General features: G+C 48.8%; 1 protein-coding gene across 1 annotated transcript in view; it reads right to left on the bottom strand.

Moving 5' to 3' along the window:
- Positions 1–1,725: 1,725 nt before the first annotated feature.
- The window catches only part of Arpc3 (actin related protein 2/3 complex subunit 3), a 16,289-nt gene continuing 2,073 nt past the window's right edge, over positions 1,726–15,941 (bottom strand). The window contains exons 2-8 of the mRNA XM_029477799.1: positions 15,365–15,458; positions 11,404–11,566; positions 6,638–6,714; positions 4,634–4,702; positions 3,785–3,911; positions 2,721–2,815; positions 1,726–2,057 (exon numbers count right to left, since the gene is read on the bottom strand). Of these exons, the coding sequence (XP_029333659.1) occupies positions 1,995–2,057; positions 2,721–2,815; positions 3,785–3,911; positions 4,634–4,702; positions 6,638–6,714; positions 11,404–11,566; positions 15,365–15,458 (688 nt within the window). The 3' untranslated portion in view covers positions 1,726–1,994. The remainder of the gene's footprint in view (positions 2,058–2,720; positions 2,816–3,784; positions 3,912–4,633; positions 4,703–6,637; positions 6,715–11,403; positions 11,567–15,364; positions 15,459–15,941) is intronic.

The following is a 15,941-nucleotide window of genomic DNA, read 5'->3' as shown; positions in this document are numbered from 1 at the left end:
CATCTGTGTGTAAGCTTATGCTCTCCCTCTCAAGATGCATTAAAGCTTGGCTGCAGAAGGATCCTACTTGTGTGCCGTGTCGTTCTTGCTGGTCGAGTCGGACACGCGCAAGAGTACAACTTGGTCTTCATGCGGGTCTCCCAACAACTGGAGTGGGAGCTGTCCCTGACACTGTTGCCTGCCTATGGATCTTGTTCCCCTACTGGGCTGCCTCAGTGGAGATAACGTGCCTAGTTCTGCAGAGACTTGATGTCCCAAGGTGGGTTGGTACCTAGCAGGGCCTCTTCCTTCTCAGAGAAGGGGACTGTTTGTATGGGGAACTGGAGGGTGAGGTGGTCTGCAATCAGGATGTAAAATGAATAAACAAATAAATTAATGGGAAAAAATTCAACAACAAAAAGGAAAATGGCTTAAGCCACTTAAAAAATGGTTGAATCACTAGCCATAGTGGCACATACCTCTAATCCCAACACTTGGGAGGTAGAGGCAGGCAGATCTCTGCGAGTTTAAGGCCAGCCTAGTCTATAGAGTGAGTTCCAGGACAGCCAGGGCTGCACAGAGCGACCTTGTCTTGAAACTTCCTCACCCCTCCCCAGAAAAGAAAGAAAAATGGACAAAGTCTAACCAGTTGTTTGGAGAAGGTGTGTAAGTAGCCACATCAAAGCAGCTCACCATCTTCAAGAAAAATACAGACCAAGGCACAACGAGATTCCACGTCCCAGCCCCTGGGAGAGCAATGGAATGTGTTGGTGAAACATGGAAGAAAACAGAACAGTCATATGTCACTGTGGGAATGTGGAACAGCACAAGTGTGGGGGAAAAAAAAACACGCAGGCCTTCTCCAGTTCCCGTGTGACTCAAGAGGTCCTACCCTGAGGGCTATGATAAGCAAGAAAAATGAAAACTTGTGTCCACATTAGAAATGTGTACATGGCTGTTCTTGGCAACAGTGTTTAGTCAGAGCTCCAAGACAGAACACAAATATCCATTGGATGATGAATGAACAGACACGTGATCTGTCCAAATGGAATATTACTCAGCCATAAAAAAGGAACGGACAGAGCATGGATGCACCACCATGGGTGGGTGTTGATGATATTGTGCCACGTGAAAGGCCAGGTATGAACGGATAACTGTTGTTTGATTCCACTTACATGAGCGATGGGGAGCTGGGGGGATGGGCTTAGTAACACGCTAATTGAACAAAGCCAGACTGGAAGGCTGACTTATCCACTATAGGACTCATATAATCACATGAAGTATCTAGAATAAACAAGTCTATGAAGATAGATCGTAGATTAGACTAGTCCAGAAGTTGGGGGAGGGGGCAGGAGGCTTATCAGCACAGGAGGGAAATCACTGCTAAGGGCACATCTTTTGGGGGTAATAAAAGTGTTGTAGAATTAGATGTAGGTCATGGTTATGAAACTGTACATACATAATCACAACCACCAAACTGCTCATTATTTGAAAGGATTTGATGGAGCCCAAGGTAGTGGAGAACTCCTGCAATCCCAGGACAGGGAGTCAAGGTGGGACGACTTAGGTTTAAGGCCCACTTGGGAGACAAAAGGAGCTGCAGGCCAGCCTGGGCTACACAGTGGGGCCAGCCTGAGCTACACAGTGAGGCTGGCTCAAAAACGACAAACCAAACCAAACCATAAATAGAAAACCAAGCCCTACCCCTCAGTATATCACCCTTTCCCATAAACGGTCCAGTGTGTGTAAGCTTTTTCTCAAAAATGTTTTAATTCAATGTCTAACATAAGCAGTGACATTTATTATATATTAAGTACCAGCTTAAAACTGCCAAAAATCGAAATCACCCGACACCCACCCTCCCAATTCTTGACCAAGAGCTTTTCCAGCAAAGACAGGCTCTCTTCTCTCCTTGATATGGTAGGTATGAATGGACACATTGGCCTGTGTGTCCTATGATGTGTCTCCACGTGATGCTGCCCGTGGCTCTGCAGGTGGTGCTGCCCAGGCTCCTCTCACTGCCCAGGCCCCGAAAGACTCTTGTTCATGAACTGTCTCTTCACAAAGCAAGTCCACCACTGTCAAAGGCACAAGACAGATCGTACGCTCAGGGTTAGGGCACAGTGCAAGTGTGGGCACGGGCCAGCATTCCAGTCTCTCTCTATGACAAACAACATTGTAAACTCCCCAGGCGTGAGGCTCGCATCACATCAACCCACGGGCAGGAAGGCATGTGAGGCAGACACAGTAGCATGCCTGTGTACTGCAGAACTAGAGGCCTAGGCAGAAGAAGCTAAGGTCACCTGTGGCCACACAGTTAGCTCAAGTCCAGCTTGGGCCATTGTTCACCCCCCCCCAACCAAGGGGCCCTGGCACATATTGCATACACGCACGCATGCACACACACACACACACACACACACACACACACACACACACACACATACATAGATTGGTCCCTGTGGCTGTTCTGTACCTGATGCAACAGAGCCACCATTTCCATTTTACATGGCATTTACATCATATACAGATGCCATGCCATTTCACAGCAGGGACCAACAGCCACAGACTGTAGACATATGGCTACTAAGGAAAGACTACACAGGCCATACATAAACACTAGCCGCTGTCTTCCAGGACAGGCAGAAATGATCGCTATCGATAGCGGACTTCAGTGGTTTAGAAGGTCACGGGGCCAGAGGCTCCAGCTCCGATTAAGCAGGCAGAAGGGAACATCTCACCTTGCTGGGTTTATCATTCTGAGGGTCAAAAACCTTCTCACACAGCCTCAGTCCGGTCTCTTGCCTCAGCTGCTGGAGATATGCCCGCATCATCTCTGCAATACAGGAAATCTGTATGTGAGGAGGTGCCCTAACCACATGGCCTGTCTAGACACTGATCTTGGTGAAGTATTGTACACATTCAGACAGCTTAGGACAAGAAAGAATGGCCTAGATGGTCTTGGTCCTCTTGGTCTCTTTCTTTCTCTTTTTTTTTTCTTTCTGTGTGTGTGTGTGTGTGTGTGTGCGTGCACGTGCGAGTGCACACTCACAGGAGTGTGGTTTTCTCCTTCCACTGTGTGTGTGGGTCCCAGGAATCAAACCCAGACCGTCAGGCTTGTCAGCGGCTGCCTTTACCAGCTGAGCCACCTTGCTGACACAGAATGGTTTCATAACTACGTTCATGTTGGTTCAACAGTCTCTGCATATTCGTTACACTTGTTCCCAAGCTCTCTTGTGACAGTAAGGCAACACACGTGTGCTGAGTGCCCCGCTGTCAATCTGAGTACCAGCCAGTGGGCTGGGGAGATGGTTCAGAGGAGAAAGTGCCTGCCGTGCATGAGAACCAGAGAAACAATCTTCAGCATCCACATAAAAGTAGAGTGGGCACGGTAGCTGGCCTGCCTGCCATGCCAGCCCTTAGGAGGCAGGGCCGGGGGATCCCGGGAGCAAGCTGGCCAGTTACACTAGCTCAGTCAGTGAGTTCCATGTGCAGTGAAAGAGCTTGCCTCGATATGCAACGTGGACAGTGACCAAAGACCCAAAACCAACCTCTGGCCTTGGAGCACACAAGCACACAAGTACATTCACACCCACTTGACTTGCCCACACCACACACACACACACACACACACACACACACACACACGCTTCCAGCCTTGTTCTCACCGTCCTCCTGTTTGCTCTGGCCTCGGAGCACACAAGCACACAAGTACATTCACACCCACTTGACTTGCCCACACCACACACACACACACACACACACACACACACACACACACACACGCTTCCAGCCTTGTTCTCACCGTCCTCCTGTTTGCTCGCAGGCTTGGCATAAATGGCATTGAGAGGAAAGCCGGGCTCTCCGGGGATGGGGAAGTTGGTGATTCCTAGCGTGTACATCTCCTTCTCGCCTTGGCTCTTGGAGTTGCACTAAAATCAAAGGACACAGTTGGTAAGAAAACGTGAGAGTAATTCCCCAAATGCAATCCTTCACTGCCTGCAGCAGCCAGGAGTGTGCGTGTGGGGGTGTTCTGTGAGTGCCCGACTGCAGTGCCTGAACCTGCAGCCCTCTCAGCGCACTGCTCCCAAGGAATAAGCCCAGAGAAACTACTGCAGTGGAAAGAAAGCAGGAGTTCAAATACTAAACACCAAACTTGCCACACAGGCACACATTTCTTTTCATAAATGCACACAGTAATTTCTTTTATTTTTATTTTTGTTTTTTTGAGACAGAATCTTAGTAAGTGGCTTTTGCTGTCCTTGAACTCATGACACAAACCAGGCTGGCCTCGAACTCACAGAGCTCCACCTGCTCCTGCCTCCTGAGTGCTGGGATTAAAGGTGTGCGCCTCTACCCTACAGTAGGATCTTACTAGTTCAATTCTGAAGCAGAGATGAATATGGACATCAGAGGCAGCTTTTTGAAACCGCTGAGGCCTTTACACGGGGGAGACTCTAACACGGCTGTCTGCTGCTGTCCACTCTACACCTCCCAGCCCTCTGCCTCCGTGTCAGTTCCCTAGGGGTCAGAGGTCCACAACAGAAGAGATCAGACTTTGGCCTGTCCTCGGGTCTTGGCAGACCCGAGTGGCTGCGAGGGGTAGCCTATCTCTCGCTGTTGTCCTCGTGTGTGAAAAGCCAAGTCTCATTACCTTTTGGAGTTTCTTTAGACACTCAGAAATGTAGAGTGTGATGTAGATCAAGGTCCTGTCCGCTTCATTCTACAAGGGAGAAGAAACAACACAACGACCTCATGAGGTGGATCGTTCAGATCTCTGCCTCCATTATGCACTGGCATCCACAGGGTGCTCAGTTTCCCCGAACCCAGCTGTGCAGCTGCCCTGGCCAACAGCCCCTTCCTCATGCTGTGTAGGGTGGAGAATGGAGAGCTGAGGTGACCACAGGGGCGCTCACTTTAAAAAAAAAAAAAACAAGCCGGGCGTGGTGGCGCACGCCTTTAATCCCAGCATTTGGGAGGCAGAGGCAGGCGGATTTCTGAGTTCGAGGCCAGCCTGGTCTACAAAGTGAGTTCCAGGACAGCCAGGGCTATACAGAGAAACCCTGCCTCGAAAAACCANAAAAAAAAAAAAAAAAAAACCTTCTTCCCATGAGTGTCTCTGAGAACAGATATATCCCTTGCTTGTCAGTGGAAGGAGCCACTGCACGTGACAAGTTCTGGGAGAGTTCCACAGGCCCAACATCTCTACCGAATGGAAGAACTGAAGACAGCTGGTGACATGTCAGTCGCCTGTGCCCAGTTTTACAGTTATAGTCAGATAAAGGTTACACGTGTCTCCGCTCGCTCTCTGCTTTGTTCTGAGAGAGACAGGGTCTCTGCTCCACAGTCCTGGCTGGCCTCTTGGACAACCTTCAAGCCTCTGGCTCCTGACAGGCGAGCCCTGCATCTAACCTGTCCCTGTCACAGCTCTCACTGACACAGCACAGGCTGGCTGTTGGTTACAGACACGGTGCTCAGTGCTGGATAGAGTCCACACCTGATGGACTCTGCTATCCCAGAGGGGAGCAGAAGGTGAAGCCACACAGTTTACAGCACCGTCAAGAACATCCCTTGCCCTTCTTTGTGCCTGGCTCACCACAGTAGCTCGGGAAATGTGTGTCTCGTACCATCCATCCCCTTTATAGCCAGGCCCCCTGGCCACCCTCCTCAGGGAGGGGAGGGAGGATGAGGTCCCAGGAAGGACCAGGGCACATGGGTCTGGTACGTCACGGGTGCTTAATCAATACTGAATACACACAGATGCGTCTAGACTGGAGCTTGGCAAACCCTGGCAAGGCCGGATAATGAGCTGTTTAGGCTTTGTGGCTAATGACCACTGTTCAGTGCGAAAACAGACACAGCGCGAATGCATAAACAAACAGGCACGGCTGTGCTCCAGTGAGGTTTATTTGCAAAAACAGGCAGTGGGTCGTCTGGCGTGCACAGCGGTAACAAGTGTAGAAGGAAAAGAATCAAAATGCACAAAGGGGTGAGGTGAGGGCTCAGCAGTTCAGAGTGATTGCTTTTTGCAATGGACCTGGGTTTGTCCCACAACACACGTGGTAGCTTGTAGTCATTTCTAACTTGAGTCACAGGGGATTTAACTCCTTCTTCTATGCAGACACACACACACACACACATTACATTTTTGTTTGACTTTTTGGTTTTTCAAGACAAGGTTTTTCTGTGTAGCCCTGGCTATCCTGAAACTATCTCTGTAGACCAGGCTGGCCCCATACTCACATAGATCCACCTGTCTCTGCCTCCTGAGTGATGGGATTAAAGGTGTGCGCCACCATACCCAGCCTACAATAAATAATCTGAAATAAAGAAAGCAAGATAGCAAGCAAGCAAGAAAGGAAGAGAAACTAACACAGCACCCTCCTCAGGGTCTCTTCTTTGTTTTTGGGTTTTTTTTTTTTTTTCCGAGACAGGGTTTCTCTGTAGTCCTGGTTGTCCTGGAACTCACTCTGTAGACCAGGTTGGCCTTGAACTCACAAATCCGCCTGCCTCTGCCTCCCAAGTGCTGGGATTAAAGGCGTGCGCCACCACGCCCAGCTCAGGGCCTCTTCTTAAATCCTACAGTCGCCCTCACAGCAACCTGACTTCCAGGTAGACTTTTATCCCCTCCTGAAAACTAAGCATTCCCTGAAGTTACCTTAATTTCATAGTTCTTGAAGAAGACATTGGCCTTGAAGTAATAGATGGCTTCGTCCACAATGTCCGTGTCTTTGGCTAAGCGGGAGACAAGAGAAGGCAGAGACCATTACCAAAGGCAAACCTCACACCCAGAGGCGGTGAGCACAGGCGCCCAAGCCTAACACACAAGATTGAGACCTGGATAAAGGAAACCAAGGAAGGCGCTGCAGGTGCTTTGCTGGGCTCAGTTCCTGGGGATCTGGCGCCCTCTGCTGGGCGCCCAGGGAACCATGCAGCACACATTCTGGCAGTGGTGGCGCACACCTTTAATCACAGCGCTCTGGAGGCAGAAGCAGGTAGATCCACTGGTTGGAGGCCACCCTGGTCTACAGGGCGAGTTCCAAGACAGCCAGAGCTTCACAAGGAAACCCTGTCTTCAAAACCAAAACCAAACCAATTCAAAAAACCCCAACCAACCAAAACCCTTACATGTGTGTCTGTACGTATGCCACGTGTGTACAGTAACCCACAGAGGTCAGAGGGCACCAGATCCCTTGGAGCTGGAATGTAGGTGCTAGGAACAGAACTCTGTCCTCTGGAGAAGCAGGAAGTGCTCTGAACCTCTGACCTTCCCTTCAGCCCGAGCACAGTGTAACCAAGTGTGTTCCATATCATTTTATTCGAACCCACGCACTGTCATCTCAGTGCTCAAATTACTTAGGAACATCGGGGACATTTCCTTCTTATGAAAACCGTGGCTTAAATCCAGCAGGTTCTAAGTTGCCACTAACTGAGGGAAGCCAGAGCACTCTGTGACAGACGCACATCTCGTTACACAATCTCTTTGGCAGTCTGTCCTCTCTTTTTCATTTTGAAAGGTCAGACTTCCCGGGTTTGACGAGCAGCAGCTGGCTGCATCAGCACCATCCTTGGCCTGGGCTACCGCTCCCTCACAGCCTCGCTGGTGCTCCTCTGAGGGTCGTGTTGCAACTTTAACTCTACCTTCCTGTCCTCAGCGTCCCGCCCCTAAGGAAAGGAAACTTCTCCAGAGCACCTAAGGGAGACGGCGGAGGAGCGAGACCTACACAGAGCTCGGCACACAGAGGCGCGCAAAGATACATGCACAGCAGGAAAGGATTTTTCTAGAGCTGAGGCTCGAAACCAGGGCCTCCCACATGCTACAGAAGAACTCTATCTCAGACATCTGCTCCAACAGTTCCAGCCCCTCTGGGACGAGGGACGGTCACCCTCACGTGTTCAGTTTCTCCCTGGAGGACTCAGCTTGAAGGTGGCTAGGGTGTTCTCCATTCTGGGTTGGCTGTGTCTTCTAGTGCAATGTGTTATCTGTAACCGTGTGACAGGGCTCCACTGGCCGGCAACTTTTAAGTACTGCAGGTCTCCTCAAGGCTGTCTTTCCCCACCTGCTCCTTCCTCTCAGAAGCAAGGAAGCCCTGCAGTGAATGGCCAGATCTACTCAATTTACTTACATTTCAACCAGTGTTGCAAACAAATTCACTTAAGAGGAAGTCAAGTCAAATAATCTGGCAGAGAAAGGAAGGGGACACAGGTGGGAATTGTAACTGTGTGCTTGGAGACCAGGCATGGAACTCGGGCCAGACATTTGCAGGGTCTGGGCTCTGTGTCTGCAACAACAGAAAGGACGACGCCGTTGTCAGAACATCTCAAGACCTGTCAGTGTTAGAAAAAAAGCTTCGGGAACAGTGAGAAATTGCCTCAGAAATGGAATGGGGGATCCGGAGTGCGGCTGAGGGTAGAGTGGACACTGCGTCTTGATGGCTACAAACAATAATTAGTAAGGGTGTGTAATCCCAAACTTCTCAAACTAGACTGGGAAACCAAGCTGTGAGCACATATCAAAGAAATCACAATACAGCTATAATCCCGGCACTCGGGAGGCAGAGGCAGGCAGCTCTGGTGTGGGGCCAGCCTGGTCTACAGTGCGAGTTCCAGGACAGCGAGGACGACACAGAGAAACCCTGTCTAAAACACAAACACAAACACACACACACACCCAACAAAAACTAAAACAAAACAACAACAAAAAAAAAAAACCCACAAACAAGACCACCAGCTACCAATCAATAAATGGGCGAATGAGCAGACTCTTTTCAAAATAAGAGATACAAATGGCCAGGAACTATTTTTAAAAGTGTTCAACATTCCTGATCTCAGGGATACACAGGTTTATACTGTTCTGAGACACTACCTTACCCGAGTCACAAGGCCAATCATCAGGAGGTGTACTGGCCAGCCAAGGCTAGACAGCAAGACCCTAACTTTAGTCACAGGCTGAAGAGACGGCTCAGTGGTTAAGGGCACTGACTGCTTTTCAGAGGGCCCGGTTTCAGTTTCCAGTACCTACATGGTGGCTCACAACCACCTGAAACACCAGCTTTAGGAATTCCAATGCCCTCTTTGGCTTCTGTGGACACCAAGCACAAATATGGTACATATACATCCTGACGGGCAAACATTCACACACACAAAATAAAATAAATTCTCTTGTATTTTTGATTTTTTGAAATAGGTTTTCTCTGTGTAGCCCTGGCTCTCCTGGAACTGACTTTGTAGACCAGGCTGGCCTCAAACTCAGAGAGGTTCACCAGCCCCTGCCTCTGCCTCTGCCTCCTGCGTGCTGGGATGAAAGGTGTGCCCCACAACTGTCCAACTTAAATATATATATTAAAATAAAAAAAAACTAAGCATGCTTTTTTTAAAAACCTGATAACAAATGTTAGAGAGGATGTGGGGGAAAGGGAAGTCAAAGTGCAAATTAACATGGCCATTGTGGAGATCAGTTTGAAGGGTCCTCAAATGATTTAAAAATAGACTTACCATATGATCCAGCTATTTTACTCCTGGGCACATACCCAAGGCCTCCTCTCCTGCCAGTCTTATTTACACATCTGCATTTATCACTACTTTATTTCAGTAGCAAAGACAAGGAACCCAGCTAGTTGTCCACCAACAGAAGAACAGACAATGAAAATGTAGTTCCATACAGAATGGAGCATCATTAGGCTGTGAAGGTAAGTGAAATCAGGAGGGTTTTTATCTTTTTTAGAGATTTATTTATTTTATGTGCATCGGTGTATTGCTGCATGTGTGTTTGTGTGAGGGCGTCAGATTCCCGGCCACTGGAGTTACAGACAGCTATAAGCTGCCATGTGGGTGCTGGGACTTGAACCCTGGCCCCCTGGAAGAGCAGCCAGCGTGCTAAACCACTGAGCCACCTCTCCAGCCCCCTGATAACAAAATCATGAGATGTGCAGGAAAGAGGATGAACATGCAACCATCGAGGTGATCCAAACCCAAAACAGAAAAGAACGCACATTCTCCCCCGTGCGAGGATCCCAGCCTGAAACACCCTCATGCAAGCAGGTGGAAGTGTGTGCACAGGATAACATCTATAAAGGAGACCAAGAACCAGGAATGTCTGTCAGAGAGAGGGAAGGACAGACAACGAGCTCGAGGACTCCAGGACATAAAGCTACTTTTTCCACTTTCAACTCTGCCCTTCGTAAAAGTGTGGAACACCAGGCGAAGCCCCATGGCCTCAGAATGGCCGCTCTAACCACACAGAAGCTGACAGAGCTCAGGTGGCTTCCTTAAACCAGCTGGTTTTTTGTTCTTGTTTTAAAAGCAAAATTAAAAAAAAAAAAAAAAGAAAGAAAGCAAAACAAGCCACCACCAAAACCAAACAAGTTAAATACGGAACAAACAACAAAAACCACTAAGAAAGCAAAGAAATAAAATTCAGAAAAACAAAAGCAAGCACAGACATAAACTGTTTCAAAGCACTCAGGAGTCTCACTGGGGAAGCAGGCAGGAGGAGCACCACGAATTGAGGCTAGCGTGGTTTGACCTCCAGGCCCACCAGGGTTTTAGAGAGATTCTCTTCTCACATATCCGAGAAAGGTCTAACACTGGGGTATGGTGAGAATCTGACAGAGGGCTATGGAGATGGCTCAGCGGGTAAGCGCGATTACAGGGAGAGCTCCGTCACTGGAGTTAGGACCCTTGGGACTCATGTAAGTACCAGGTGTCACCTCTAACTGTTGTGCTGTGGCTCCCGTGGGCCCTCACACACAAGTCAGAATCAGAAGCAAGTGACTTTTTTTTTTAAAGTTGACCAAAGAAGTCATAGCTTTGGTGGGGGAAAGGTTCACTTTCCTTGTTTTTGGAGACAGGTTTCACCCTTGCTTAGGTAGGTCTTGAACTACCAGACTCCAGCCACCTCCTATCTCAGCCTCCGAGGTACTGCTTATGCCCACACAATGCTGTCAGAAGAAGGCTGGAGACCTGCCATTCAGTTAGTCTGAAATAACTGACAGTGCCTGTGGGGACTGTGGCCAGAATTCAACACAATTCCTTTTTTTTTTTTTTTTTGAGACATAGTTTCAGTAGCCCAGGTTGGCCTGGAGCTAGCTGAGAACGACTTTGAACTCCAGATCTTCCGGCCGCCTCCTCCTAAGTGCTAGGATTTCAGGTGTGTGCCGCATCCCCTGGCTCTCAATGGAACCTGGGGTCTCATGCAGGCCAAGCCATGTCTCTACCAACGGGGCCACGCCCCCCCAGCCCACATTTCCTTTCAGCTCACGTAAACATCCTGGAGGAGTTTGAACCAGTTTCCTGTGGAGCGCAACAGGCTGCTCCTGGTCAAGTGTAACAGGAAGCCAAGGAAGAGTGACTCAAGCTAAGCTCTTCCCTGCTCTCAAGTCAGCAGGTCTGCTTGGAACCCAACAAAAGAACCCGGAGACTTACTCTCGCGAGGGGCGGGTCCTTTGAACTGGCTTCGGATGGGCAGCAGGGCCATGTTACCGATGAGCTTGGTGTCCGGGTCCATGAGAGAAGAGTGGTAAGCCTGCAGGGGCCAGCCCAGGGAAGAGAGAGAACAAGTGTCACCAGGAGACAAGGCGAGGACCAACTGTGAGGGGAGAGGGCTGGCAGCGGCTTACCAGCGCCTGACTCAAGAGAACCAACTGGTGGATTCTGGGACATTTTGTCAGCTGGCGGATAAGTGTAGCTCTCCGCTCACACTAAACTAGACACGGAAAACAGAGGCAGGCAGGACCTCAAACCCCATCATAAAAAAAAAATATATCAGCGCCAGGCATGGTGGTACACGCCTTTAATCCCAGCACTTGGGAGGTAGAGGCAGATGGATTTCTGAGTTCGAGGCCAACCTGGTCTACAGAGTGCGTTCCAGGACAGCCAGGGCTACACAGAGAAACCCTGTCTCCAAAAACAAAACAAACAAACAAAAAAAATTAAAAAATAAAAAAATTACACTTTACCACTGTCTTCTACTAATTTTACTTCATTTTATTAATGTTCTTTTTGTTTTGTTTTGTCAAGACAGGGTCTCACTATTCAGTACCACTATGCCTGTCTTTATTATTTATATTCTTTTTTTAAAGAATAATTTATTTGTATTTGTGTAATTGGTGTTTTGCCTGCATGCATGTTTGTGTGAGGGTGTGGGATCCCTTGGAACAGGGTGCTGGGAGTAAACCTGGACTTCCTGAAAGAGTAGTGTACTGGCTAGTTTTGTGTCAACTTGACACAACTGGGGTTATCACAGAGAAAGGAACTTCAGTTGGGGAAGTGCCTCCATGAGATCCAGCTGTGGGATATTTTCTCAATTAGTGATCAAGGGGGAAAGGCCCCTTGTGGGTGGGACCATCCCTGGGCTGGTTGTCTTGGTCTGCCAGAGAGCAGACTGAGCAAGCCAGGGGAAGCAAGCCAGTAAAGAACATCCCTCCATGGCCTCTGCATCAGCTCCTGCTTTCTGACCTGCTTGAGTTCCAGTCCTGACTTCCTTTAGTGATGAACAGCAATGTGGAAGAGTAAGCTGAATAAACCCTTTCCTTCCCAACTGTTTCTTGGTCATGATGTTTGTGCAGGAATAGAAACCCTGACTAAGACAGCAGCTAGCTCTCTTAACTGCTGAGCCATCTCTCCTGTCCCGTCAGGCCCTGTCCATGTTCTTTAGATCTTCATATTCTCATTCTCTCTCTCTCTCTCTCTCTCTCTCACACACACACACACACACAGCTGTTTTTTGAGACCAGGTTCTTTTTTTTTCCTATTAGTATCGTGTGTGTGTGTATGAGTGTGTGTGTGTTCACGAATCTGGGTGCTCATGTGTGCAAATGTCAGAGGTCATCATCAGGTGACCTTCTCAGTTGCTTCTCCACCTTTATGTTCAGGACAGGGGCTATCATTGAACCTGAAGCTTACCACCTGGACAGACAGGAGGCCAGCAAGCCCCACAGATCCTCCTGTCTTTGTCTCTCCAGCACTAGGCTTATAGACAGATGCCACCACATCTGGCCACTTTCGTGAAGTCTGGGATGGAACTCAAGTGCTCGTGCTTGAGTGCCAAGCGTTTCACCGACCGAATGCCCCCAATGCCAGCTTTTTGAGACAGGCTCACTAAGCAGTCCTGGCTGGCCTGGGACTCCCTTGGTAGACCAAGCTGACCTCAAGCTTACAGAGATCCGCCTGCCTGTGCCTCCTGGGATTACATCCTTAGGCTAGACGTGTGCTATGGAAGGATGCATTTCCTCCAGTTCTGCGTTCTGTGACATGATGCAAGCCGAAACACTCTACTACAGAGACCACACAAAACATGTTTCCCACCCTCCAGCAAACCAGGACCCAAGGCCTGGCTTTGAAATCTGCCACTTCCTGTCCTATGACCACAGGATGATTCTTCCTGGAACCTGTTTCCTCACCCCCACCCCCTTCAACCACAACAGGTAGCCCAGGCTGGCCTCTCACTATGTAGGTGACGATTACTTTGAACTTGTTACGCTCCTGCCTCTGTCTCCCCATTGCTGGGATGACGGATCTAGATAACCACAGTACTGGCGATTAAACCTAGGGCTTCAGACATGACAGGCGAATACTCTACCAACTCAACTCTACTCCAGTTCCCACCAGTCTGTTTCTAAACTTGTAAATGAGCAAGACACACCACACCTTTGGTGAGTGCGTATGAGCTAAAGGAGAGGGAACTGTGTTGATGAACAATCTCAAATGCTGGGTCCTAGTTTTGCTTTTCCTGTCTCCTGTGAACAAAACCATTCATTCATTCACTCATCCAATGATTGCTCAGCACCTTTTTGTGCAACACACAATGAGTGATGGTGTGATTTTTTTTTTTTTTTCCTGAGACAGAGTTTCTCTGTGTAGCCCTGACTGTCCTGGAACTGACTCTGTAGACCAGACTGGCCTTGAACTCAGAAATCCGCCTGCCTCTGCCTCCCAAGTGCTGGGATTAAATGTGCATGCCACCAACTGCCCAGTGTGATTGTTTTTTTTTTTTTTTAAAGATTAAAAAATATCTTATGTGTGTGCACCTGTATCTGTAGATGGGTATTTCTGTGTGTATGCAGTACCCACAGAGTCCAGCAGATGGTGCTGGGGTCCCTGGAGCTGGAATTATAGGCAGCTGGGAACTGCTGGATGTGGATGCTGGGGACAAAACTCCAGTGCTCTTAAAGGGTAGTTTGAGAATGTTGGGAATTTCCCTCCATTAATGGTAAATAACCCTTCGAAAGCCAATATTCTATAAATCTGCCCCACCTACTAAAAACTTTCATGCCACATCATTTTTAGAAAACTTTATGTATGTCTGAATGCCTACATACCAGAAGAGGGCATCAGATCCCATTATAGGTAGTAAATTGCCCTGTGGGTGCTAGTAACTGAACTCAAGATCTCTGGAAGACAGAGTCATCCGGAGATGCGGGGGCTCATTTGGACAGTGACTCTGGGTCTCACATATACTAACTATAGGAATCATGAATCTTCCAAAGCCAAACATGGTGATGCCGGACGGGCTTGTCATCCTGGCTACCCTGGGAGGCTGAGGCAGGAGGATCACAAATACAAGGCCAGCCTGGGCAATTTTATAAGACCCCTTTTCAAAAGTAAAAAAGATGGGGGAATACTGCTCAGTGGTAGAGCATCTATGTAGGCCATGAGGCCCTGGGGTCAATTCCCCACTGCTGCTCAAACACATGCACACTGTTCAAAGTTAGGCTTGCTCTCCTACTCATTATAAATAAGCCTTATTTATGCCAGCCTCTTGCCCACATCCCCAGGTCCCCTGTTCTCCCAATGCCTGTCACCAGGCACTGTTTTTATTTTTATTTTACACATGATCAAACATGCGTGAATGTGTGTGTGTAGTGTTCGTGTTCACAAGTGTGCATATGAGTGCATGTAGGTATGTATGCTCATGTCCACAGGCGGAGACCATAGGTCTGTTCCTTAACTGCTTTCCACTTTATTTTTGAGACAAGGAGCCTCAGAGAACTCTACACATCCCCAGCTCTGAAACTTCAGACACACACTTCGTGTCCCCCCCCCCCCCCGCTTCTGTTTTACTTGGGTGCTAAGCATCCAGACTCAGGCCCTCTCGTTTGTACCACTGAGACACCTCCTCAGCCCCTACTATCTATCTCTATCTATCTATTTATTTCCTGTGACAGCGTCTCTCATTGAACCCAGAACTTGCTGATTTTTGGCTGGGCTGGCTGGCCAATAAGCCAGAAGATCTGCCTGTCCTTTGCCTCCCCAGAGTTAGGGTCACAGGCATGAGCTGCTGTACCCTGTGACCCCACCTCCTGCAAGCAGCCTCTTTTTTTTTCTTCCCCCATTTTTTGGGAGTCAGGCTTTGCAGCTATGTAGCCCAGGCTGGCCTAGAACTCACTGCATAGTCCACATTGGCCTGAACTTTGCCATCCTCCTGCCTCGGTATTGGGATGAGTGATAACTGAGCCAGATAGAGGTAGGCTAACTGCCATCTGTTTTCGTCACAGCAGTTGTTAAGATCGGAAACTACTTCCTATGTGTATTTGCATGGTTATTGTCTACCCGTTAAACTATAAGCTCCCTGAGTGGCCCTTAGTCGCTGCTGTCAATAGTGCTGGCTTCACAGTGAGAGGTCAGTAACACTGGTCCAGTGTGGGTGGACGCTATTCAAGCGTCCCTTCGCTAAGCTGCAATCGGCATCATTTCCTCCCACTCGGATGCACACAAAAAAGGAAACCAGCGCTGGCTCGGTGGTGGTCAGGGAGTCCGGTGGGAGTCAGAGCAGGGAGACGGAAGAAGGGGTCCATCAGGGAAGTGAGGTCTGGCAGGTGACTAGGTAGCAGGCCGATCCCACTCCCTGGGGTGGAGGAGGAAGTGGAAATGACAAGGGGGAAATTAAAAAAAAAAAAAAAAAGGAGAAGCTAGACCTTAGATTTAAAAATAAATTAAAAGTCAGCCATCGTTCTTAGGTTCGA

This window comes from Mus caroli, chromosome 5, assembly GCF_900094665.2.
Source record: "Mus caroli chromosome 5, CAROLI_EIJ_v1.1, whole genome shotgun sequence".
NCBI classification, from domain to species: Eukaryota; Metazoa; Chordata; class Mammalia; order Rodentia; family Muridae; genus Mus; species Mus caroli.
The sequence above is the reverse complement of the archived record's forward strand: the minus strand, read 5'-3'. Positions and strand labels throughout refer to the sequence as shown.